We start from the raw sequence: 27,209 nt of genomic DNA, 5'->3' as shown, positions 1-27,209 counted from the left end.
CTGTGCAGTGCTTTACTTATAACATCTGAATAATGGATATCATAAACAAGCATTGCTAAATGAAAATTCAGTTAACGATATTATGGAGCTTCCATTCACAAATGTAGTTCCTGAGTAGTACACATTTTGCAGATCTTACCACCAAGGAAAACATTTGCATATCTCATCACAGAATTCTTCCAAGAGCCCATTCTGCATTTCTTATCTCAGGGCTTTTACAGTAAGAAATATTGCATTAGGCCTGGTAATTTACATTTTGCTGATAAAATTCTAAATACATATGCAGCAGCTCTTTATTGACTGGCTTCACAATATAAATTATAAGCTTGGGAGTAAATGCATTACGACAAATATTGATTTCCAAATAGTCACTATGAGTGAGATCTTATCCTGGAGTTGAATTATGGCATCTCTTGTCTTTTATAGCTGTATTTTATCTCCCAGCTACTATACTTTCTAGCAAGTACATAAATAAATAACACCACCTTACTTCTGACAGACAGTTCAATTCATTCATGGCAGAAATAGCAGGTACGAGCCAGTGCAAGGGTGCTCTAGGATCACTACACGTACAGACATCTGGGGATCTGCAGCTATCGTAAAATCTTTTTTCAGCACATTGCATCGCTGAGCACTGCAAGTTTCGCAGGGGAAGCAGCAGATGAATTCCCATGCCTCTTGGAAAATAAGTAATAGTACTGCCCTGGGATGTCATGGAACAAACAGCATTCCTTGTTTGTTCAACAAGCCTGCTCCTGTTCAGTAATTTTGTGTTTTAACAGCAATTCTCAGCTGTTACTACACTGTGCTGCAGCTGCGCCTCATCTTGTTTCTGTGTTGGCTTGTGGGCTGTTCAAGCAATTGTCCTGCATGCTCCAGTTACAGCACCAGCTTTGGTATCCGTGTTACTACAGATGGTTTTATTATTAAAAGAAAAACTTGGTGCTGTTCTGTAGAGCTCAGTGGAGTCCTTTCGTGATCAAACTTGCTTCTCAGTAGAGCTGCACAAATTCGCAGAATTTAAACTGCCCAACCTGTTTTCACCAGGAGTTTGGCCTGTATTGAAATATGCTCATAGTGATATTGAAAAAGCAAAAATGGAAATTAGGTAACAAATAAACATGTATATTTATGTTTGAACCATGGTCACTGACACTCCTGATGTCACACTAACATGTAGAGCAAATACTGTCTGTAAGCATCCACTGGGTGATTACACACGATGTGTGTTTAGGAAACAGGAGCAATGCACTGTCTGTGTAGTAAAGCAGAGACTTCCAGCTGCAGCTGTGACTGGATCACTATCTGTACTCCATCAACCCTGCCTTGGAAGTGGCACCAAGACCCCCGACCAAACACCTCCAGCCAAGCTGGCCTGGAAGTACAATTGCTGCAACCTTCAGACAGGACCCATCAGCTGAAGAACTGCATGAATGCAGCAAAACCCACAATCAAAACGTGCTTCCTTCCATCAGGAACTTACCTTTATGTCTTTTCCCCAAGTCCAGCCTCATCCATGATGAAGTAGGAATTAACACCTTGCAAGCCAATTTCAAAGAGGAGCTTTGCACATTTCAGGCATATTTCCATGTTTATTTTCAAGTGTTGGCATTTTTTTTCCTCCCCCTTTTTTATTTTTTAAATTTTATAAGCCCATTTCAAAATTGTGAGCTTGAGGCAATGCAATGAAGGGGACATTGTATTCTGCATCTGCTAGAGCAAGATAACCACCTACCAATGAGGCAGAGGCAAACCATGGTTTTCATGTTTATCCTGCTGCTGCAATGAAATACTGCTTTTCCTTTGCAGGCAGCAAGGACAGCAGCTATTTCTATGTTTATTTTTCCACTTTCCAACCAGTGCAACCTCATCTCTAGCTTTTGAGACTGAGCACTGAGAACCCAGTAGCTTCTGCACCGCCCTGCCACCAGCAAAGGAGCAGTCAGTGCGCCTCCAATGAACACTCAGCGTGCCTAAAATATGGAAGAAATGTTAATGAAATGAAAGTCTGTATTCCTCTGTAGACAGCTCAGTAGAAACTAATTGCTAGATGCCACATTTCTTTCAAGAACAGAGATCTGCTTTCCCTGATAAGTAATTTACTAATTTAGGATCCGCTTTTCTTAACGAAAGCCAATTCTCTCTTAAGACCTTACTGATGATTTAATAACTCTAGTCTAAATGGCTTTTTCAGAAGTATTTCGAATATTTATTTTCAGAGCATAACACAAGTTGATCACAAGCCCAAATTTGAAATACTAGCCCAAAAGAAGCACATTTGATGCTGTCTGATTTTTAAAATATAAATGCAGCCACAGCAGGGTTTTTGCATAGCCTTTCCTGAAAGTGGGCAGGAAATGGCTTATAAAAAAGGAGCAGGCTGCAACCCACAATCTCACGGCTACAAAACATAGGCAAGAGAAAAGCAAAGGGCCTTGGAGGGACACACCATAATGAAACAACACAAAGAGAGTTTCCTCCATGAAGAGGGTGACCTGCAGCGCATCAGGCTGCTGGCTTATAGGTGGCTGGAAGAAAAACTCATGAATGCCTGAACTCAGTCTCTATTTTAACCACTTACATATGTCAATTCAATCTGCTTTCTGGTAGTCAACAAAACCCAAGTTGTTCCAAATATTTATTAAAAAATAACTGCAAAGGGAAAATCAATAAGCAGTCCAATGGGAGATTTATTACAGTTTTAACAGGTAAAGGGAACAAATCTACTTTATGAACAAAAAACAGCAATAGGAAGTATACTGAAGATTTCTTAATCAAATGACAAAGTGGAAACAGTATATGCTATATTCATATATAAATATACCAATTACATTCCTCTTAAATAGGTTAAACAACATTCATTAGCAACACCCCAAAGTATTTCTTCATGGCAAGAGATTCATCTTGCGTCATAGCAATGCCACCTCTCCATAAGTTGATATCCTCTACAGCAATTTTACGGTTTGGGGCTAGACTTGAGTATTCAGGACAGATCAAATCCATAGCAAGTGATGTAAATCCTATTTACAGGAGAGGTCAGTGCTATTTCTGAGACTTAAGGCGGGGTTTGCAACAGGTGGAATGGGCAGAGTGTAGTTTAAGCTGTGGGATCTCCTTGAAAGCTAAAATTTGGATTCAAGCTAGATTCTGAAGGGGAAACTGCTCAGGATTCACAGTTTAAGACACACCTCCCTTTTTCTGTAAACAAATGTTAACAAAATAAACTTTCTGTACCCTGTTAACCATTTCTTAACATAAAAATAAGGAGCTGCTCGGGTAGTCTTAAAATAACTCAGTATAAAAATCTATTCTATCCTATCCTAAGTACTGTCTCTGTATCAAAGTGCTAGCAAATGGCACAGTGTTTTCTGTTTGAAGCCAACATTCCCTGCTCTTAATGTTTCGTATTGCAGATCCCAGCCCCAGCAGGACTTAGCTGAGGAACCCAGCCGTGACGGCTGAATCATCCCGCTGGGACTCCAAAAACGCTTCTGAACGGGTTGTGCCAGGGCGAGCTCTCGATGCCATCTGATAGCCGGAGCCCATCGCAGGACCCGTCCCCAGCCTGCAGGGTGGCAGCAGGGCACCCACCTCGCAGCAGCAGGCGCGTTGTCCCCTGCAAAGCCAGCAGAAGAGAGGCAGGTGCCCCGTCACTTTGCATAGTTCGGTTCAGCAGGGACTCTGTGAGCCCCTGGGAGATGCTTGTGGTGCTCCTCTTGCTCCTTTTCCCACCCGGCAGCAGCAGAGGCTCCCACCGCATGCCTGTGTGGGACCTCTTTGGCTTACCCAGCTCAGTTCAAACACTCACTGGCTGTTACTTTGGAGCCCGACTAAGAGATAGTGCAAATCCAAGCTTAAAGAAAGGAAAAATACCGCATTGCCTGCATTAAACATTCAGTTAGAAAGGCAAGGATCCATAGGATGAAACCCCAGTGGTGGAGGATTATGAGACATTTGGCAAACTTGTAAAGGATCCTTCATGATTGTCTGAAAGGAGTGTACTTGGCTTGGGTTGGTGCTGAACAGATAAAATTATTTGCTAATGTGATTCTGACTAACGCTGCTGTGGCTAATTACAAACTAATTTGAGGACTGGTCACAGCACAGGGAACGATGGCACTGACTGCAGCTACAGCTGCCTCTCTGCACTTGTCTTATCCAAGTTTGACTTGAAACATCTTTGTTTGCACAGATTGGTGTGAATTCATCCAGACTGGTTTTGCTGGAAGGCAAACAGACCACGTTATTTCTGAGGGTCAATATACCTTTATTTGGCCATGCTCAGGCAGATCAAGAGGCCAAAACAGAACTCAGCTTGATTCCTATTATGGGATGCTGGCTGCAGTGCATTTTAAAACAATAATCATCTGAAGTTGCGGAGATGTTCAAGTCTGAAAGCGTCATGAAGTGCCAGGGCACCCTGTAAAGAGAGACCTGCTCGCATCACAGCAACCTTCGGCACGGGGCAGCACACATGCTGCACTGAAGCAATGTGCTGAACAGTGTTTCTTGGCCTGATGCATAAAGGGGCTTAATTTCTTTCAACTTTTCTTCGCCCCAAAATATTCAGCAGGAGGGACATTCAGCAACAAGATGCTTTCAACGAGCAATACACATATGGCTTACCTCTGCTAAGGATTAGGCACTTGGCCTGCCTAGGGATTTTTGTAAATCCTGCCTACTTTCATCTCGAGGCACCCGTGTGCTACCACAAAGGATCTCTGAGGTTCAAGGCTCAGCCCTACAAACCTGCTCTGACTACAGTCAGTACCTTAAGTCACTGGGAGAAGGCTGCACTCTTTGATCAGGAGCAGGCCAGCTGCTGTCCTTATTACACCCATGGGGCTCAGACCTGCTCCCATCCCTCATGCAGTTCCCGCTGTGCCCCCCGGTACACCAGCACCAAGCCAGGCTTGCTAGCTTGAAGACAGAGCTGCACCGGGGGAGCTTTATCTGCTGATTTAATGGGACTGTTTCAAAGAAGGTTCTGCTCATTTAAAACCGTAAGGAGTTGAATTCACAATGAATCGAAGGAAAAATAAAGTCGTATTTACAGACAGCAACCAGCTCCCCAACACACACTCCATTAAAGAAACAGCCTTATCTCTGCCCATGTGCTTGTTTCTGATGCGATACTGGCCTTCCCAGCACTTCAGGACATGGTTTTCAATGACAAAGATAACAGAGTTCAGGTTTTAACTGAGAACTGATGCGTGAATATGCTTACATAGCTATCTTCTCCCAGCTCCCATGAATTAATCACTGCTTCGCCCATGAACAAAATGGAATAAAATTCTCCGCTCTTTTCCCCCATCAAATTCATGTTACGTGGTGGGCAAAAGTGAAGATATTTGCAACAAAAACTTCCTTCCCCTTCTGCCTTCATGGCCAAGTGCAAATATCACCGGAACTCAGTTTTCTTCTTTTATTAAAAGCTTGCATCTGCATTAAGCAGATAGGATTCTGCTATGTTCATCTTTTTTATGATGCTCATGCAGAAGGGACTTCTGATAGATGTTTGGAATGAATGCTGGCCATGGCAGGACACTGCCTAAATTAGAATCAGGCTCCAAGTATGTTCCTGCAATTAGATTATGTCATGTGTTATATACTCTTATTCATGGGCTGGAAGGAGAGCGCAAGGGTACTTAATATCTGTAGAGATTCAATTAAAATGAGCACATCAGACACTCACTAGGTCTGGCTTCTGTTTGCCTTGCATTTAGCCCAGGCTAGCTACTAAGCTGTAATAGAAGGAAAAAGGAAAACAAACACACGCACAGTGGAAATCATTGTGCTCATGTGTATGCCTGCTGGCTAACACCGTTACTAACCTAACTGAAAAGATACGAAGTCATGCAGTTTACACTTTGATTACTGTAATTTGGGTTATGTTAATGCTAAAGAACAGAATTCAGAGGGAGGTGAGAAAAGTTGGTTTGTGTTACATAGCAATTCTGCAGATTGCATTTCAAATATAGCTGCATTTTTCCATGCACTCTGAACACTTCCCTTTTTGAGGGTATTGGCATGCTTGTCGCAGAAGCAACCAAAGCAATTCATTAGGCACACAGTGAATGATAGCATAGGAAAAAATAATTTTTTTTTTTTAAAAAAAAGGTAAAGGGCAATTGTTCCATTCTTAAAATCCTTACTCAAAGCCTTGATGTCACGGTGGTAAGCTGAGCATTAAAAGTACCAGACTCCTTCCTTGCATGAGCAGGGGGTGACCATTTGGGGTCCAGCAACATCAGCTGTGAAATGCACAGGTAAAAAGGCTTATATATTATATGTACAAGGGTAACCCAGAATAAATAGTGCTGCTGTTTTGGCTCATAAGTGTATTTCAGCTTGGTTGTTGTTGTTCGTTACTGCTGGAGACGGCTTGCTTTTCAGCCCTTCTGTCCCACCCTTGGATACATCGATGAAGAGCAGCCTGGGAGTCCGGAGTGTCAGCAGTATCCTTTTGTACTCCTTTCGGAAATTCTGGTTAAGCAGCCCATAGATCACGGCATTGAGGCAGCTGTTAAAATAGGCCATAAAATAGCTCAGGACAAAAAGCCACTCCGGAATGTGTGGCTGCACTTTGGAAGGATTAATTGAAACAGCAAGGCCAATAAAGTTTAATGGTCCCCAGCACACAGCAAAAAGGACAAAAACCACAAACATAGTCAAGAAATTCCGGATGTCAGCTGCTCGGAGCTTCTGCTTGCAGTCTTGTCTCACCCGGTGTTTGACTTGAATGACCAAAATCCAGATCCGCAGGTAGCAAAACGTCACGATGGACAGTGGGACGATGAAGTGGACCACCACCACTGCGATGGTGTACGACGTGCTCACCGTCTGGGCAAAGGTGCAGGAGTAAATCCGGGGGTCATATTGCAAGGACCCAACGAAGAAGTTTGGCACGATGGCCACCACTGTGAGCAGCCAGGTCAGGCAGATGTAGCAGCAGGTGTTTTTCAGGTTGAAGAGCTTATCGTACCGAAGGCTGTGGCAGATGTAGCAGTAGCGGTTGATTGCGATGGCGGTGATGTTGAAAATGGACCCGATGACGCTTAGGCCCATCAGGAACCCACTTATCTGGCAGTGGACATTTCCCATGGTCCATCCATTGTGGAAAATGGCACTCAGGATCAGAGGGTACGGATACACTGCCACTACAAGGTCTGCGACAGACAAGCTGACCACAAAGATGTTGCCTGTAAAAAAGGAGAAGAGACAATGAGAGGTTAGCGGAGGTCCGGACATCCGGACAGACAACTTCCAACTCAGAACTCCTCTTCAGGCCTAACTCTGCTTGGGAGCTTCACTCTACCCTCCATTTCGAGTTTGAAACCATAGAAAGTAAGACTTCGCTGTCTGTACTATTGACAGCAATAGAGAGTAATTGGGCATTATTAACCTGTGTATTCCTTCCTAAAAAAAATCTAAGCTGGAAGCATTAGCCTTAGCTCAGCTGTTATTTTCTCCTGTCTTTGAACAGGGTTCCTAAATACACAAAATCCTAAATTAAAATGTATGGATTAATAATTTTCCTTAAGAAAGGAAGTGAGAGAACTGGCATAACTACAGGGCTGGCCATAACGCTGAAAGGAATATTTGTCAAAATTCAGCTTTCTGATGATCAGACAAATTGTCATTTCAAGAGAAACTCAGCAATGCAGTCAGAGGACAGCACTAGGAAAAGTCATTTTTCCTAACATCACGACCTGCAGATAAAACTGCAGTAATGGGAAGAATATTACTAGAGTACTGGTAGAGGATATGTTTAATACATTTAAGGCATTAACATCCATGCAGCTACGTGTTACAGGTGACACCCCAACCCACTGATCACACCTGCACTTTCTCTTCAAACCTTCATAGCCTGCTGGCTACCAGATTATCTCAAAAGCAACAAAAAATGTGAGTCTTTTTCTGTAGTATCCATGAAGAGGCTCGCTGAGATCTCAGTTCAAATAGGTCACTGGCTTTGGCATTTGGAAAACATATCCAAGGGCTGTCAGAAATCACGTCTGTATCGCCATCACAGTTGGCTCATTGCTATGTTTGTTCCCAACAAAAACTATCAGCACCAGTCAACAGCTCCCGTCAGGCAGCAGAGGCCACTTCACACCGGCCGGAAAGCAGTCCGGACTCGAGAACAGCCCACGGTGGCACCGAGCTGTGGCAGCTGACACAAAGCATCATTTCAAAACAAATACTAGCAGAGGACACATGAAGGGCTGAAATCTCAGCAGGGAGAGATTTCACATAGGCAGGCTCACTGCAGCACGCCTCTGTGGCTGCTCTGGCCATGCAGGCTTAGCACTCATATAAGGAGGGAGCGCTGCTCTGCAGCGAATTTGTGTTCCTTCAATGACAAAGATGCCTCAACAAAAGGCTAAATGTGTCCCCAGCACCAGAATCTCCTCTGGGGAAGTTTAGAGAGAATTCTTAGCCTCACATCGCTGCCAGCAACTGAGAGAAATCACAGTCTCTGCAAGTCCTCCCTCACTAACTTGAATAGTTGGGAGGGTGTAAAAATAGAGGGAAATGAAAAAAACAAAACAAAACAAAAAACAGGTCAGATGGCTTAACTTAGCACCTTTTCACAGCAATAAACTCAACTTCCCGTTTATTTGGCAGTGTGGTCAGCTTCATATTCTTCTCCTGGTGGGTGAACACAGAGGCCAGAGCCACCCAGCAGCCACTTGCCAGCCGGTCCTGACAAACTGAGCATTTTAACGACTGAGTACTCGGAGGGGGGGGGGGGCACGCTGCATGCCTCCAAGCAGAACAGGCCCTCCAAAATATAGGAACTGCCTGCTTATTATTGAAATAAGAGTAAACTTCAGTTAATCACCAAATGTGAAGCCATCTAATGTGTGGCTGTTACGGAAAGTAAACAACAATCTCCTGCCAACCATCTTTTCTATGTCACTGTTTTTTTGTATTGTTTTGTTTTTGTTTGTTTGTTTTTTAATTATTATTATTTTTAAAAAGCATTTTCCACTATAAAACACAGGAGTCCTGCCTGCAAGTAATACCAGCAGGACATTATCTCAAACTTTAATTACATGCTTCTGTGACACTATTTTCAGATGCATCTTTTTCTCTTTGTGAGCATACAGATATAATTCCTCATTAACTTCCACACTTTCTGTGTCATATTTTTAAACTTCCACGTGGTATGAATTGGTTTGTGCATCTCTGTGCTCAATCTCTGCCCCAGCATAATGGCAGCACAGACCTGACCACCTTTTCAGAGAAACTTGAAACCTTTCCACATGCCACAGGTCCAACACAGGACTATATAGGTATGATACACTGTTCACAGTGTAATCTGCAAATTATTTGAAACACAACCTGAAGCCTGGCAGCAGGTCAGGTTATAACCACATGCAGGTTATACATAAGGGGATTTATCCCAGAGCACCTTCTGCCCTAGTACTTTGCTCAGTGTGCTCCCTCCTCACTCCCATACTTGTGTTCCTGATCACTCCAGCAGCCTGCTCCTGTATTCCAGCAGTTTCCTGGCACTGCCAGGAACACATTTTGCCTGGATTATCTGACAGCACAGGTTATCTGAGGACTTACTGTCAAGTCCTGGCACCAGGTTTCATACACATGGAAATCTTGCAAAGAGTTCTGCAAACCCAATAAGCCACATACACAAAGGTCCCCGATGGCTGGCTGCCTGAGCACCACCTGACTTCCATACAAATGCACATCACTCTTCTACAAAGATTAACTGAGCATCGCTGTGCAAATACGAGGGTCGCTGGCCCTGCCTGCCTCAGGAGGGTGCTGGAAATCCCTCGGTGCCCAAGCTCCAGTTGCATCGATCTCCCTGCTGCTCCCACAGCATCCATGGGCTGTCCTCTAGGACACATGGGCTGTGTTTTAGGCATCCTGAACCTAGAAGCTGGGTTGAAAAGGAAAATAAATAGGAGATTAAAATACTTTGTCTTAAAATTGACTATTTTTATACAGCTGAAAACATCCAAATAGAACATCCAAAAGCCTCATTCTGTTACCAGACTTACACTCGCCTTCCTTGTTGAGATACTACAGACCTGTGTTTGCTTCAGGTTAACACAGTAGATATGTTCAAGGTACCTGAAGTTAATGCTGCTACCTGTAAGCTGTGCTGCTTCCCATCAGCCAATGCCCAGAGGGTCTGAGCAAAAACAAACCCACCTACAACAGCCTCAGCCAGATCAGATCCCGTCTGTCTGTCCAGCTGCAGCCAGAATAACTGACAGCTGGAGAGCAGAAGGTGTAAGAGCACAGCTTGGGAAAACATGCCAAGATGCATAAAATGCTAAAAGTTTACAGAGGTGACCAGTATGTTTGCAGTGACAGACCTGTGGCCTGCAGTAAGAAGCACCCTAAGCACCTTAACCTTCATGTTGCTCTTCCCAGGTTTTCTGAAAAACTCATGTCCAGAAGGAGGTGAACTGGAATTATGTCTCACTTCAGCATCAGAAGGATCTACCTATAATAAGGCTCAGTAAACAATTTAACAGGCCACGACTGTAAAGCAAGCCTCTGATGACCACTTACCATAACCTAATACTCTCTATTTAACCTTTGAACACTTAAGCTCACTGCAGAACAGAAACAAAATGCACTGTTTGCCCCAAGCAAAATAGATAAAGTCTTAAAAGCTTTATTCAACGTGCAACAAGGCTCTGTATTAGCTCTGACAGCCTCCTTCCCATGTTTGTTTTCACATGCTACTCGCTGTGCATTTGCTTTTATCTCGCTGACCTCCACTTCCACTCAGCAGACACGAAGAGCACACTTGGCTCTGCGAAATAGGTGGCAGTTCACAGAAAACGCCTTCAGATCAATTTTGTTCTCTTTATGCTATAAAGATGGCACTGAGGGTTTGCAGCCACGTTATCATATACTGACTGCTCTTTTGGACTGATAATAATACCGGTGTGCTTGGGGCAGCCGATGCTGTAGCCCTCAGACTTCATTTCCAACATCCCCAGCCCCAAAGGGTCACTCCAGGGAGCAAAGTAACTGCCTGGTCAAAGAGCATTAGGGTTGAGCTTCCTGCAGGGGTCTAGCTCAGTGTCACTAGCCCTGAGAACATCACACACATGGTACAAAATGGCAAAGAAGGAAGTCCAGGCTGACATTTTTACAACAGAAAGTGTTTGACAACTGAAAATCAGGGACACTCTCCCTGAGGTCCAGGAATCAGGAAAAAATAAAAGATCTGTTGTATGTGCATTTAAGAAGCCTATTCAAAGACAGGAGTAAACCAGAGGGGGGGGGGGAAGGGGGAAAAAAATCAATCAATTATCCAGTATCATTGCTCCACCAGGAAGGGACACAGCGTGGTCTCCGGCAGTCGATGCGGTCGGGCTGCCAGCGGCTCTCAAATTCCAACTGTGCTGCATAAAACGATCCAGCTGGTAATGAACAGCCAGGAGAAGAGGTATCTCCAGCCCACAGCATGCTTAGAACATAAGGTTAGAGAACGTGGAAATATCCAGTGTAAGGACACATTGAAGGTCCTAGACAAAAGCATAAAACTCCACCACCATTGAACTTTTTCCTGGCAAATGTCTCTCTTAGCACAATCGTGATGCCAGACAGCAGTAGTGTGCTCAGTGTGAGCATCACCAGTAGTGCTGGTGTCATTCCCAGAAGGAAAGCGGTGGTTGCTTGATGCTCCCCTGCTTTGGCATCCATGAGGAGCAAGGCCTAGGTGTTTTGGCATCACTTTGGCATCGTGACTGCAAGCCTCATCAGCCGGCTCTTCGGTGCATCACCACAGCTGAACAAAAGCCTTCTTTCCCTCTGGATCTGTGGGAAAGGCTTGCTCCCAGCAGGAGGAGAAAACCCTTGCAGTACTTACTGAGGTAAAGGACCCGCTCCCAGGCACTTCCGTCACATTCATTTTTTTACGCTCCACATATTATTTTGTCCGCTGGTTGGAGAAAGGAATTACTTGCACTGCTGGCAAAGGGCTGGGTTTTAGATGTGCTTTTAGGTCACGACCTTTAACTGTATTACTGTCAAAAGCATATCTGAGCCGTGCCTTCAGCTGCTCTAATTGCATGTGGCGGAGGGCAATCATTGCAATGTTCACACTCCAGAGATTCACAACTTTCATTTGGCTACAGCCAGCCAGCTTCAAAGCTGTGTCCGAGCTCACGAGCCTGTGGAAATGGGCTGGAAACATGAGCTGCCCTGCTCACATGATTTCCTCTCTCTCCTTTTATCGCTTACCATTATATTGGAAATAATGGAAATTGGCACTTTTTCCCTTGGTGTGTTGCAGATGGGAGGTGGGCGCTGACTCTCAACTGAATAAAATGAGTTGTTCCCTCCTCTTCTGGACCTTTAGAAAAGGGTCATTCCTCTTCTGGTACCACTGCAGAGCAACACCCTCATTTTCAGAGTTTTAGATATATTAAAAACAAAAAGAAGCTTTCAGACTACCCGATAGAAACACTGTCTCAAGAACTTCACCCTCTTACCCCACATGAATCCAAATACGTCCTGCTCAGCTCAGACATGCCTTCCTGAAAAGATTATTTGAAGATATTTTAAAAGAAAGATGAAACTATGTAAAAGTTGATATTCACCTAACTCCAACAGTTTTTAAACTTTTAGAAAATAACATTTTCTGTTCATTTATGTGCCTTTTAATGACTTCTTCCAGTGTTTTCACAGAAGTTTTGGCCTTTTCCACCAGGAAAAATCCCAATGCTGCTATTCCTCTGGATTTCTAAACTTAACTCTTGTTACTGTGATGTTTTGCCTGCATGCAACTATGGCAATAGGTTCTGCTAGTGAAAGAGAAGGAATACATGATCATCTTGATGTGGCTCTTAATATATACACTAAAAGTGCTAAACGCAACCCTGTATGGTTATCAGTTTAGAAGCCTGGTTCCTCCCTGCATCCCTTCCAAATGCTTAGGGAGAAGACAAATTTGGGAATGTCGTGGCACCTTGTAGTCTTCGCAGGGCACCACAGCGAGGCCGATGGAGGGAGGTGTGGGAGGCAGGGGGCCCTCACAGCCACCCTCTGGTTTACACCACAACCCCTGGCATCTCTGCCAGCACCAGCTGAGCCCGCATGGCACTGGCTGCAGCATCTCAGCCTGCAAGGACCATAAACCAACAGCTCACTGCCCTCCGTTTCTGACCGAAACCACTGCCAAGCGGTACTGCGTGACTAAGCAGCCTGTTCCCATGCAGGCTGGTGCCCTTACATTTACCCTGACACACTAGGATGCACAAGCACAGATAAGCTCTACCAGCCCACATTAACTTCAAGCCTAGCATTTATTAACTGGTTTCCAAAGAGCTGCGAAACCAAGCGGTATCATACAGTACCCAGCTTCAGGAGAGAGCAAGCTGAACTTAGGCAACAGAGAAAAAGCTCAGTGTGGTCACAGATCAGCACAACACAAAATGCTGCCCCAAATTCAACCTCACTTTCCAGCAGAGGCTCGAGACAGACCTCTAACACATGCTGATCCTGGCAGCATCACGCCTCTAGCACTGTGTCCAACAAGAACAAGAGATTAACATCAAAATGATTCACTTGCCATAAAGGCCATTTTTAGACAAAAAATGCCATCAACTTATGAAGTAACAAAGCCTAAATCAATAACTGGAGGAATAATAATAGAAGAGCTTTACATAACAGAAAAGAGTTAGGCTTGGTACACACACCAAGAGAAAGCATCTGTGCTCCAAGTGTCCGTCCTCAGCTCAGGGATGCTGAAATGGGGTTGTCTGCCTACAGACAGCTTTTCTGCTTTTCCCATTCTCAGTCTAATGAAAGCCATTTCCTTTCCCAGCAAGGAAAAAGGCTGAGCTACCTGAATTACTGTTCATCTAGCTGTCACAATATGCTAGGAATGGGAGTGATATTCCCTGCTTTACAGACAGGGAAAGAGAGACCCATCATTTGTTGGCTTGGCCACGATGATGCCAGCTGTGAAAGAAGCCCTGCACGTAAGTAGGAGCCCAGAAAGTGAAAGAAAATCTGTCCTGGACCTTCTGGTTCATTCACAATTATCTACTAATCCCATCAGAAACAGAGAGTTACTTTCACCTGGGAACACTGCAGGGACGCTGATACAATTGTGCTGGCAAAAATCCAGTGCAAACAATTCAAGTTGATTCAATAACAATAATAATGATACTGGAAAAAATTACCTCAAATAAAAAATAATAATAATAAAAAGCAAGCCCTCAAGGACATTTTTAATTTTCCCAGAAATGAGTCCAAAAAACCAGTGTTCCCAGAACATCAGCAAAATCTTTACTTTAGATATTCCACAGGACTTACAGAACTCATGTCAAGTCTGGGTACAGGACAGGCAACAAGGAGCTATTGATGGTACGAGAAACTCTTGGAAGTGGGAGTCCCAAGTGAATTGTATGAGGACATTTGCTTCTGTTTGTTTTTTGTGGGGTTTTGTTTGTTTGTTTTTCCTAATGACTTGTGACATTTAATCATCTTTGAGGTGCAATGTATGGGAATATTACAAGAGAAAAGCAGTTTTTGCAGCAAAGTCCACACTAAACGTGTTCCAACGTAAGCCCATAGTTTAAATGGATGTGCTCTAACACTGACCTCAATAGGAAGTCTAATGGTAGATAGTATCCAATTGGGTGAATGAGGATAAGATTTCATGGGCCTATGAGACCTAAATTACTGGAAGAACCTCTCAAAGTAAGTAGCCACACATGTAGGCAGAGAAATTTGCATGGTAAGTGGGAGATCTTGCACTCGTGGAGCACAACTGCGCAGACACCTCCGCTATCGACAGCTTCCAGCACAAGAATACCACTGGGTTCTGTCTTTAACAAACAAGATTCTGCCCTCAGAAAGGAAAAAAATATAAATAAATAAAAAATAATGCTGGAAATAAATAAAATAAAGCCATCCATGTGACGAGGCTTTTAAGTGTATCCTTAAACTTTTCTGCCATTTGCCTTTTTATCTCCATTGAAGTTTTCTCAGCAAGAAATAAATCACAGGGATTTCTTCTCTCTGAGACTGCTTAACACCCACACCAGGACACTTCAAAGCGGTAGCATGCAACTTCAGCCTTATGACTCCCATCATGGGCCAAGGAGGCTTGGAGGAGCCAAGCCAAGGAGGTTGTCTCTCCAAAGGCAAGAGAAATGGTCAAGATTCCTAATTTTAAAAATAAATAAATAAATAAAAACCACCTTGCTCACCCTATGCCATTTCCAAAAAGCCCTCTCCTAGGCTTTCCTTACCTACCGGCAGCATTTTTAAACAGCTGTCATTAATCCAGCATGAGATACGACTTCCTGCCTCCCAGTCCCTTCAGAACTGTCTGTAAACCTCCGTTTCCTCTTCTTAGCAGGATTCACTCATTTTCCCTTTCACTGCTGAAATCCCACGTTGTTAGCTGTCCCTGATGAAGTATTTTTGTTGATCAAGGAGCTCCAGAGTGACAGAATATTTAAGGAGCTACATCAGGATGAAACAAAGCCTGGGCTTAGTACAGAGGCTTCGGCATCTTCGCAGCTCAGGCAACATCCCGCGAGCCAGGAGGTCATCTTCCCAGCAGGACCACCGTCCTCCACACCACGTGAAGCTTCCAGCAGACTGAAATAGCCCAGTCAAGTGTCTGTGGATGTTGTAAGGAACCCAGGGAGTGATTTCCAACATCAGAGCTCAAAGGAACTGGGGTTCAGAGCTTCAGTAATGGATGTACACACAGTGAGGAACCCAGCCCTTGCAATAGGCTCCAGCCTCAACTTCCAAGAGCCTTCCCAGGCAGGGACCAGCCCAGACAGCACATCACCCTGCCCTGGCCATCATGTGCCCTGGCTCCAGGGTGGGCAGATGTGCCCCAGGAGCACGTTGACTTCACCACCCCGAAAACAAACGCATCCTGGCACCAGGGGCTTGGACCGCGGCTGCTAATTGGGACCAGACAGGAGTGAAGGGAAGAACAGGGGAAGAGGTCTTCTTTGGTCTCCCTCGGGAGTACAAAGTCTTTCCCAAATGCAGCTACATAACACAGCCTTTAAAAGGAGAGCGACAGCTTCTTCTATATCAGCAGCAAGGCAGGAGCTCTCACACCAGCGCTGCCTTCTTATGGTAACTGCCCTTTTATCATTTATTCAGGAATGAGGCTGTAATGAGGCAGATTTATATCAAATGACAAATAACAGCTGTGGGGAAAAGAAAAAGAAGTGTCGTGCTTCATTAGAACCCTGTAAGGCTCTGACAGCCTGAAACACACCGCCAAAGTGGCAAATACAGCCAGAAAGACAAGACAGAGCTCACAGCAGTTGTTAAGCCAAATGGGAACTTGTGAAAATTAAGGGCCATCTTTCCCCTTTCATATTTAGTTTCAAAAGACCACGCAAAGAAATTCAACCTCTTATGAAGACTGAGTCATTAGTGCAGATGTGACACAAGGCCTCGGCAAAGATTTCAGATTGAAAGGTAACTGTTAATTTCCAGGTGGTTGCTCACACCTTAGGAATACATTAATCTGGTATCAACTGGAGCCCCCCAGTATTAAAGTAATTAATCTTACCAGGATGAATTTCCCCATTACTCACTTGGTGTTACAATATTGCTTAAAAACCTGCAAGCATTCGACTTGGAGGAAAGGATGCTGATGGGTCTGCAGCATTAACTATGACGTCTGCTTGGGACTGAAAAGTATCCTGCAAGTCAAGTGGGAGGTTTTGCCTGAATGATGCTGATTTCCAGAAGGGGCTGGGAGCTCTGTGCTTCAATCAGGTCCAAAACAAACACTAAAAAAGCAAAGGAATTAAATACCTAAGCTGCCAGGCAGCCACAGATTATACCACAGTATGAGGGGGCAGCACCAATTTTTCTGAATTTCCTTGGTGGGCAGGTGGTGATGGCACTCCGTAAACCTCAGGATATCAGCACTACTCATCTTTTTTCACCTCAGTCTCCTTGAGAAATGAAGTGTGTCTGATCGCACTGCCTGCCTTTCCCCAATAATTTTTGTTAACGAAGGCCAGCTTCATCCCCTTTGTACAGGAGAGTGGATGGCTCATTAAAAAAATAAAAAAGGTTTCTGCACAATGGAAACTGCTCCCCAGCAGAGCAAGGATATTGTGAGCAATTGAGCTCATTAGAAAGCTATAGGGTGACCCAACATTTTTTGGGAAAGCGGGGCATTCAGTTTTTACAAAACCACAGACCGCAGGACAAGTTCTTACGGACACAATGTAGAACCAGCCTCTGGGAAAAAACAGCCTTGTTTCGATGCTCAACTAAAACTAAACTAAATCTGCTGAAAAAATGTTAAGAGGGCAGTAAACCTGGATTTCAGTGGAGCAGCCACTGCATAATGCTGCAATACGGCAGCAAGGTTGTGGGTTACCTAAACTGCCATCCAAGAAAGAAAAAGCAAGACAGAGAGGCTGAGATAGTGTTAGCCAACACAGATAGATTGGCTCACTAATGAATTTAATGCTGACTTAATCTTCTGACTTGGCAGTGCCCTGAAAAGCCTGCTCTTTTTGCCTCCCCTCACCTAAATGAAATTAACCTATTCCAGAAAATCAAGGATGATTTACCAGGCCACTGAAGGCCGACTGCTTGTTGGATCTGGATCCGAGTTAATCTATCCAAGAAAAAAATAATGGTGGTTTAGAAACCCAACCACGGGAAGGTTGGCAGGGTGGGCTCTTGCTGCTCATTTCTCGCAGGCATGCTGGCACCAGCCAGGAATTTTTGGATGAACACAGCAGGAGCAGTGTACTTCACTGCAGTTTCAAGCTTTTTTGCTTTCTTGACACAGCTGAAGGTGGCTGAGGCTACGCAGGGGATGCTCAGGGTAGCCAACAAGCCCAGCTTGCCTTCTACGCCTGACACTTTCCAGGCGCAAGGCAAGACCCGTGTCGTCAGCAGCAGAAGGCTCAGCCCTGCCCCTGAGGACATCGGGAAGGGCAGAACGCCACATCTGCATTCCCCATTAGCCATTTACACCAGCAAGCACACATTTTTCTGTTTCCCCCTCAGCTTACGGCCACTGTGCCACGGGAGACGAAGCCAGCTCTCACTGAATCAGTGTGACCTCCCCAGGGACAAGCAGCAGGTCGTAAACCACACACTTCTGCATCTCTCCATGTTGTGAAGAACGGTTCCCATCTGAAAATCTAGAAGGCGTTGGGAAGGTAATGGCTGTGCTGATGCTATGTAAAGGCCACGGGAGCAAAGCCTTACTTCAGTGTGCGTTGCAGTCTCCTGGTGATTTACAGATTGTTTTCCATGGATGTGGCTTGGTGTTTACATCAATATTTGTAGCTGCTGCAACAGTTACACAAACATCATGGGGATACAGATTCAAGAGCCTAAAAACGATATGCGTGTAATTAACGCTCATCATAAAAGCATCCGAGAAATCTTCCAATCCCCTTCCAAGGTGAAACAGAATTCAGAGTTTACCAGTGCTCTGGAGACGTATTTTGGAAACTGGAATGACATAATGCAAAATATATTTCATTACCCATGTAAAATCCAAGACAAAACTAGATACTGGATGAAGTCCAGATGAGAAACCACAAACATCTTCAGTTCTATAGCTCACAGCATTTTCAGTGTTTTACATAATTACACAGACTTCAACTTCGACACATGATATCATGCAAATGATTACCTACCTACGCTCATTTCCCCAAGATACACAGAGCCCTTAACAGGTGGACACCACACACCCTTATCAAGAAAAATAAATAAACACACTATCTTCACAGGAGACTGTTAAGACACTGAAAGGCTGTGGAAAATTGGAAATAGCATCCACGCTGAGAGCATAAATGATCCTTCTCTTAGGGAGAAAAGAATTGGACTGCTGTTTCTCACTAGGAAAAGCAGAAAAACATTTGCAAACATGAGCCCTATTATGAGATCCATAAATCTACATCCCACAGTTTAGATCATCCTTCCTTTCCCTACTATTCCAAGAAAGCCCTTGCTGCTTTCCTTTATATTTCAGCAGAGGGCAAGGAACAGCCAGACGCTGATGAGGTCAAACCCCCCTGACCCCGTACTTCCTTGGTAAGACTCCCCTCCTGCCTTCTTTGCTACCTGGTTTGTTCTCAACAGGGCCGGCCCTGGCACCACTCATCTCACTGCTTCTGCAGCAACAACATCGGGAGCATCACTTTGAAAGCTGGGTTGGACAGATGTATTTAACGAGGGTAGGCAGGCAACATCACAAGTTAAGCTCTTGTTTCTCAGCTTTCCTCTTCTTCAAAACCCTCCTTGTCACATCCCAAGGCATACGCTGCCCTGTTTTCAAGTTTTAAGAGGAGAAAGAGCATCAAGCACCATACAAAATCAAAACTACAGAAGGTACTTGCCCATAAAGTAACCTTAAAGTCTCCCTCAGCTTAATTTTTTTTTCTCTTGATTGGAAATATTTTTGTATACATTTACAACAGATGAATGCAAATAGCATTTCCAATATAGCAAGTAACAGAAATGTCATGGAGCCTTAAGGCGAGGGACTGAAGTACATTCTGTCTTGGAGAAGCTGTAAAAAGCCAACATATTGATTGTTTTCCCTTTGCTTAAGTTTCCTGAATTTTCACCTCTCTATCTTGGACCTTGTGAGTACCATAAGAATCAAGAAGTGTTCAGAAAGAGGAGAAAATAAGCTCAACATGTACCACACTGAACCACTCCACAGAGACCTGGTAAGGTGACATTTTCTCTCGCCATACGGAGATGGGGGGGGTCATGCACGCTCTCAGGATGAGAGCAGGTCTGAGGGTCATCTCTGCTGTCCCATTGCCAGGAACTGCAGCAGCAGCTGCTGCACAGAGAAGTTCAAGAAAACATTTATTGGGCTCCGGTGCAATAATGTGTCCTGGGGGAGCACTCCTCCTGACACACCACCAAGTGCTCCACGCTCACATGTAATATTAATACAACATGGTTGCTTCTCTAATGAGAGCACTCGTTTTTGAGCACTGCTCCAGTAAATATGCAAGGAAATTTTACGAGGCAGTTGATGCACACAGCTTTCACTTAACAAGTTATAGGACCTCATGGGAGAAGAAGGTATGTATGGAACGAACGGCTGAGGCCAGGCAGGGAGGGAAGATGCTGTGACGGCCACGACACGGAGCTCAGGCTCAAACAACAGACAGAAAACAGGATGTATTCATGGAAAACACACTCTTACAGACTGGACAAATCTTTACAAGTCTCCTCCAAGATAAGCCTGCACCATGTAAGCCTAACTTGGTGGTAATCTAAGGAATCTCCACAAAAGCCATGACCATGCTGCCTGGGTGATGATGGCTGCATATTGAGGCTCCCGAAGGTGACAAACTGGTGGGAGAAGCCACCTGTAGCTGAAGATACCCTGCTACCCAGACCAGATGGACATCTCACCTAAAGTAAAGCCTCCGTTATACGGAGAGAATGATCCAAGCTTTATTCACCAGGTATACCAGGTATTGTGTGAGAAAATGTCAGCGCCCTGCTTCCTGCCCAAGTGCTCTCTAGAAACTAAATAAAACCTTGCTGCAGAAACAGGACTCAAACCCACTCCCTTCCTGAAGCAATACACAAAATTAAAATTGGCAATCCTTGATTTTCCCTGTCTGGCAGGGGGGAATAATCCCACACAACAGCACATGTCCGATATGATTGCTTGGGAGAAATTAGAGGCTTACACCTAGAGAAGTGTAAATCCTGCATTACTAAGGTTTCCTCAGCTGCAAGGGAAAGAAACATTGCCTCCTGGTGATTAAGAATGTAATTATTATTATTAATTCTGAAACACTTTGAATTACATGGTACATTTTCTTTAAATGGGCCCTATCGTTACCGCAAGCTGATCAGAACCAATGATTTATTCATGGCTTAATATCCCCACTTGTTTCACATGCTCAGCACATTTTGCTCAGTATTAGTGGCTGGTTGCTAGAGATAATCAATTTAAATTTAGACAGAAGCTTTTGAAAAAGTTTTATTCAGAGCAGATATATGAATTAAAACACTAACTGTAGTGATATGTAACTACTGATTTCTTCTAACTCTTAGCACCTCTGCGTGCACTTGAAGATCTCAAGAGAGTTCACAGGCAATGCCAAGTTCAAGTCCCTGTTTGAGCAGAGCTTTCCATTCAGACCCATTCTAAAATCAGGAGGAAGTCTACCAGGCGGTGCTGCAAAAGTGTGAAATTTCTGCAGATAAAAATCAGAATTGGGCTTCCCCTATGGTGACATCAATGAAATACCTCCAGCCTTGCAATATTTCCTCCACTTTCTAAAGGAAAAGCCTGTCTTTACTGACTGTGTTGCAAAGCAGGTCTTAAACAACAATAGCCATGAAGAGGAGAAAAAAGCCTTTACAAGTTTGGCAAATACACTATTGACAAGAAATGATACATTTTTAACCGCTGTGTAATCACAATACACTTTTCCTACTGCAACTCGCCCAAAGCTTCTGCCCAAAGGCGTTGGATGCTGAGCAAAAGCCAGCTGCCACATCTGTGCTGCACGTGGCTGTGCAAGCAGCTCCTCCTGCTTCACCTCTGAATTTTTACAGCTCATCCCCATGAGCCAAGTTGAGTTTTCATGCTCCGTGCGGCTGCTTGAGCCCTTCATTTGGGGCCCGTGCTGTTCCTTCCCCCAGAGGTAAGTATTTCCACATTGCACTTTCTTAATCGGCCATCGTTTACATGAAAGGCCACCCTCTGGTCACCCTGCTTTGCTGATCAGGTGAGGAATAAGACTGGAGAACAAGGCCAACAAGTCAGTAAGTGCTCAGCTCTCCATGGTTTTTCCTGCTCCCTATTCAGGGGAGTTTTCTGACCTGTGTAATGAATCCAGGTCCACACTGAATTAAGTAAATCCACCATGCTGCAGGCTGGTCTCTGTCTGGCAGCACAAAGCGATTGCTTTCAAAGGTGAGACAAAAACGTGAAAGACTGGCTTACCAATGTGATGTGAACACCTCAAATGGCTTTATAAGGTTAACAATCAGCCAAAAGCAACCCAGCCAGTTCTGGGAGAAATTTATCTCAAAAAGGAAGCACGGAGGAGAGAAAAATGCAGCCAAAATGTAAGGGAAGAAGGGCAGACGCCTCCACGGAAAGGCAGAAACACTCCAACCCCTTTCAAGCCCTATTTGTTGCTTGCCCACTGTTCCATTTCCATTTCTGTATAATTTATTCCAAAGCAAATATATTCTTTTTAAGAGAAGGTGGAGAAGGCTGCGCCTGTGCTGCGGGACACAATGCTGGCGTTCAGCCGCTGGTTGTTCCTTGCTCCCACACTAATCACAGAGGCTTTGTCTAGTTTGGGATTTAGCAAGACTTTAATTATCTTCCAAGGGTACAGCCACCTTGGGAAGACTCCTCTCATTAGCTAATTAGCCTATTGTCCTAATTAGGCAGGGCAAAGCCAGTTTCACTCCCTCTCTGCCCTGCACAGAAAACCTTGCTTTTCCCACCTAGGTGTTCCCTCGAGCTGGTCGCAGCCCCTTTGGACAGACTCATCTTTGAGGCTGGGTGGTGGCAGACAGAAGCACCCTCTGTCACCACCAGAGCTCCAACTTCGGGAATGGTTACACGTGGGAAAACCATGGCACAAGTTTTCCTCCATGACTTCCTCCACGAGCAGCCCTGGGGCAGAGCCATGTCCCTGCCAGCCAGCACCCAGGACAGTCCGGTCCTCCTCCTGCTGCTCTCCACCTGGACTTGGATGGGATTAAACATCACCCATGCAGAACAGAGAAAGAAAAGCAAACAAAACGCAAAGAAAATGGAGACAGAAAAAAAAAAAAAAGTAAACAGAGCACGTATGCCCACCTTCCCTCTTCCTGAAAAAGGTCCCGGCTCGTGCGGCAGGACTGTCAGCGGGGCCATTAATCATTTGCTGTTACCAAAGCCAGTATTTGTCCCTCCAGATCTTTCAGCAGCAACCAGCCCTGGGCCAGCCCAGCTTGTTGTTGCTGCAGGGTGTGCAGGGCAGCCCTCCCAGGGAAGCAGGCTGGGATTTTGCTTGGCACACCAACAACTTGGCCATGTTCCTCCTGCTGTGCAGAGCCTAGGCGCAGCAGAGGTGGTGTTTCGTGGGAAAGCACGGCTTGACACTGGCACAGAGGAGAAGGAGAAGGCACAGTGCCCTGGTGCCCTGCACCTTTGTGTGAGCCCATGCACCCGTGCACAAAAACAGGATGCTTGTCTGCAGGCAGCCATGCAGAAATACCCTTCCTTCGGGGCCTCAAAACCAGAAAGCAAAGTTCAGAGAGCGGAGTCCTCAGGAGATGGAGATGAGTCTGATGCAGGTTTTCCTGATCAGAGGAACTTTGTTTTGACTAATTTGAGGGTAGCTGTGCAGAGACCTGCACCAGCACTCAGCAAAAACCTGCGTTAAGCACACACATGGCTGGAGAGAAGGGTCTTCACCTGTGTGGAAAAAAAAATAAAGCCTCCAGCCAGGATGCCACAATTACAGAAGTCTTCAGCCCAGGAACATCTGTAGGGGCTGTGTGTGCCCGTAGCACAGTGCCAGGACAGCACCCCAATGGTCCCCAGCAGGGACCACCACATCCCCACCAGTACACCAGCCCCCTGAGCCCCCGGGACACATCCTGCTACCCAAACACACCACAGCCCTCCCTGGAACAGCCCTGGTGCTGCATCCACGTTTGTGGTCGATGGCACAGGAGCATCACCGGCAGCCAGCTCGACGTGGCAAATTCATCACTGTCCAGCTGAGCAAGTTGATAACGAAGCTGAAAGGAAATGCTGTCATGGGCTGTTCCCCACCAACAGCGAGGACATTTTTGAGCAGCTCACACCTTTCATAGTATCCCTGTCTAAGATGGGGGTACTGGGTGTCACCCTTCCATATGAAGTCCCAGCAGCCCTCCTGCATTTCCCTGGCCAGTGTCACATCTCCCTGGGCTGAGCCCAGAGGGCCACAATCCCCACGGCAGATCCCCTGGCACTCCAAGGGATCGGGATAAATCAGAAGACCTGGTGGGAGTTTGCTACAGAGAAACAAACTGTCAGAACAGAACAGATGAGCAGCTCCTTGAGCAGCTACCCACAGTGTACAGAAAGAAGCGATGTTTCAGGCTTGTGGCAGATGCTGGAGGGTTTATGGTGCTAAAAAAAAAAAAAAAAAAAAAAAAAAAATCATCTCAAAACACCTACATGCAGTCAATAGCTTTCTAGGACAAGGAAATCCTGCAGGAGCTGGGAGGAAACCAATCGCAGTTCCCAACTGCACCTGAGATATGAAAACTGAATGTCATCCAACGCAACACTTCTGAAACGTCCATTTCCCCAAACTAGAAACAATCAGACAAAAATAACTGAAAGAAAACACCTAAATATATACAAATGTGGCAGTAGGAGATGTTTAAAGATACCTCAGTGGAGCCCTCCTCCTTCCAGAAAAGCAATACTATATTCAGAAAAAGTTTATTTTGTTTAAGAATTAAGACAGAAGACGAATTAAGAAATAAGTAATGAATAGAAAATCCACTATAAAATGAGTAGCTAGAAATCAAATTATTTTATAAAGAAAGTTACATGATATCATGCAAAAAAATAATGGCAACATATGTCAGGAAAAAATCAATGATCTATCGATACAATAGGCTGACACTAAAAGAAAGTACAGTGAAATTACCCGTCCTGATACAGCAGATGTAGAAAGTATTTCTCTTTGCAGATAAGGATGACTTACATTTCAGATATATCCAAATTCTCCGAATTCCAGAAGTAAGTGGGAAAGGCATTCAGCACGACTAAACACTTTCCACATCTGCAAAACTGGAAAACATGAACACGCACAAAGGAGCTCCCAAACACTGACTTTGAGAAAAGAAACATGTCACAGGGCACGCAGGAAGTTCCAAAGGTCTTGGAACAATAATTGAAACCCCCCGAGCAAACACAAAGCTCGCAGTGTGCCAACATTTCGGCCCAGCTGACCTGGGAAGCGCCCGCTGATAACCCTGGCTGTGGTCCTGCAGAGCCAGGGAAAGGCCAAAGCAGCAAAGTAAGAGGAAACGGGAACACAATTAGTGCTGGCCAACACAGCTGTATGGGAGCAGGGCTTGTCAGACCAATCTGCTGTTTCTTCCCAGACCAGGCATTTGGCTGACACAGGTATCTGTGCTGACATGATGTGTTGTGCCGACTTCTGCGTTGGGTTTGGGCCGCTGTGACAGCCTCACAGCCACATACACGGAGTACAGCAAGGGCATTAAAACCAGCTGAGCCTGGTGACCTAATTAAAGTTGTAACCCCACTGACTGCCCCTACAGAGGTTTCGGCTCCCTGAGCAGACAATGCTGCTACCGAGGAAAAGGAGCCATCAGGCAGCAGGAGCAGCTTTCTGCAGGGCAGCACAGGTGGGAGATGTGGGCTTTCACGGCATGCACGTTTTGGCTGTGTGCCTGCATTTGCAGGGAGTTCAGGAGAGCTAGAAAACTGCATTTCCAGAGCCTTTGCCCACCACCCTTGACCTTTTAAGTGTGCTGAGCCTTGAATGTATGAACCAAAGCCTGGAAATTTGTTTGGCAACTGGCTCCTGCCCAGTACTTAGACTGAGAATACCTCTGTTATAACCCAAAGGAGAGGTAGTTCTCCTTCACTTCGTAGCAACTTTAACTCGCAGAGGAGGCAGGCTTAAGACTTGCAGTGCACCCAAGTGATTAACAATTAGACAGGTGGTAAAGGCAGCTAAATGGCTTCAAATCTGCCTGCTGCACTTCTCAGCTGGAGAACATACACCACCAGTTACCCTGGGGGGAGAAACAAGGGGGTATCTATTTTTCCTTCTGATCACAAGCTCACAATGCTCCCATTTTAAAGCAAAGCTAACAGAAAGCAGCACGTTTATGTGCTGAGGGTCCGACAGGCCACGCTTTGTGTGCCTGGGCAAACACAGGCTCAGTGCTTGGGGTTGCTGCACCCAGCCCCTGCCCCAGCCAGCTGCTGCACACTATCGTTAATAAATCAATCAAATAGTGAGGGCCAGGAGGGGGGGATGCTGTCCCATCAGGCTCACCCATTTTTACTACTTACCCTGTAGTAAAAGGCTACTTTTACTGTACTCTGTTGAGTTACTCCGTATTAACAAAAGACTGAAATACAGAGAGCGAGATCAGCATCTCCAGAGCGCTCACAACTTTCTCTCCCACGTTATAACATTGTGGAGAACATTTCATGCAAACCATTTAGCCAGCCAGAACAGGACAGGTCACTTATGCCTCTGCCTCTGAAAGCAGCCCGAGCGCTCCTAACACAACGCACCCCGCGGTACATCCGACCAGCACCACCTGAAAACTCCTTTTGGAGCAATTCCTATTGAATCTTTTCCTAGCCTTTGCCGAAATAACCCAACTCTGACGGCAGACCCCAGCCCTCCCTCCCGGCTGCCGGTACCCGGCGGGGACACCTGGGGACACCCCGGGACATCCCCGCGCCCGGTCCCCCCGCGTCCCTCCGCACTCACCGGCGTTGCGGAGCTTCTTGTTCCTCAGCACCGACAGGATGACCAGGGCATTGCCCAGCACGTCCACCACGATGGTGACGATCAGCACGGCCGCCAGCCCGCTGCTGGCCCTGGCCACCGTCTGTCCCCCCCCCGGCCCCGGCCCCGGCCGGCAGCTCCCGTTCCCCCCCTGCCTCTCCATGCGCAGCTCCCGTTACTGCGGGGCTTTTGGGGGGAAATTTTTTTATTATTTTTTTTTGGGGTGGGGGGTCCCGTCGCCCCCACCCCCGGGCGGTGCCGGGGCCCGGGGCGGGGCGGGGAGGGGCTGGAGGGGGGGGACGGGGCAGGCGGCAGCGCTATCGGATGGCGACACCGCGCGGTGGCGGGGGGCAGCGGCGGGGAGCCCGCCCGGTGCGGGGCCCAGGGGGTGTCACCCCCCGGTGTGCCCTCAGGAACACGGGTTTACTTTTGGTTAGCCCCCAAGTCAGGCAGGTGGACCGGATGGCCTTTGAAGTCCCTTCCAACTATTCCTTTCCCTCTCCATCCCCATCCCCATCCCAATCCCATCCGCATCCCAATCCCATCCCATCCCCATCCCACGGCAGCAGCAGCGAGACTCAGACGGAGCCCAGCAGCACCCAGGGGTGCCCCAGCCGGGCTGTGCTGTACCCCGAGCCAGCCCCGCTCCTGCACTCCGGCCCTGGCCGAGCCAGGCTGCCTTAAGCTGCCTTTTAC

The 27,209-nt window shown here is 45.8% G+C and overlaps 1 protein-coding gene across 2 annotated transcripts; it reads right to left on the bottom strand.

Annotated features, from left to right (window-relative positions):
- Positions 1-2,625: 2,625 nt before the first annotated feature.
- Positions 2,626-26,773, bottom strand: GPR50 (G protein-coupled receptor 50). 2 transcript variants are annotated; one of them, XM_035324543.1, is made up of 2 exons: positions 26,496-26,773; positions 2,626-7,202 (listed from the first exon to the last, which is right to left on the bottom strand). In XM_035324543.1, exons 1-2 carry the CDS (start codon positions 26,674-26,676, stop codon positions 6,334-6,336), a joined length of 1,050 nt encoding a protein of 349 aa, XP_035180434.1. In that variant the 5' UTR covers positions 26,677-26,773; the 3' UTR covers positions 2,626-6,333. The 2 variants fall into 2 exon arrangements, with proteins under 2 accessions (XP_035180434.1, XP_035180435.1); XM_035324544.1 differs by lacking the exon at positions 26,496-26,773 and adding an exon at positions 22,829-22,976.
- Positions 26,774-27,209: the final 436 nt, after the last annotated feature.

The sequence above is a fragment of the Oxyura jamaicensis genome, chromosome 4, assembly GCF_011077185.1.
Source record: "Oxyura jamaicensis isolate SHBP4307 breed ruddy duck chromosome 4, BPBGC_Ojam_1.0, whole genome shotgun sequence".
Lineage (NCBI taxonomy): Eukaryota > Metazoa > Chordata > Aves > Anseriformes > Anatidae > Oxyura > Oxyura jamaicensis.
Note: the sequence above shows the minus strand (reverse complement) of the source record. Positions and strands in the feature narration are given on the sequence as shown.

Excerpts from the sequence above, each read along its gene's own strand:
- GPR50 (XM_035324543.1), bottom strand. The coding sequence starts at position 26,676 with ATGGAGAGGCAGGGGGGGAACGGGAGCTGCCGGCCGGGGCCGGGGCCG. Across the intron at positions 7,203-26,495 it reads CAAGAAGCTCCGCAACGCCG|GCAACATCTTTGTGGTCAGC; the intron begins GTGAGTGCGGAG and ends CCTTTTTTACAG.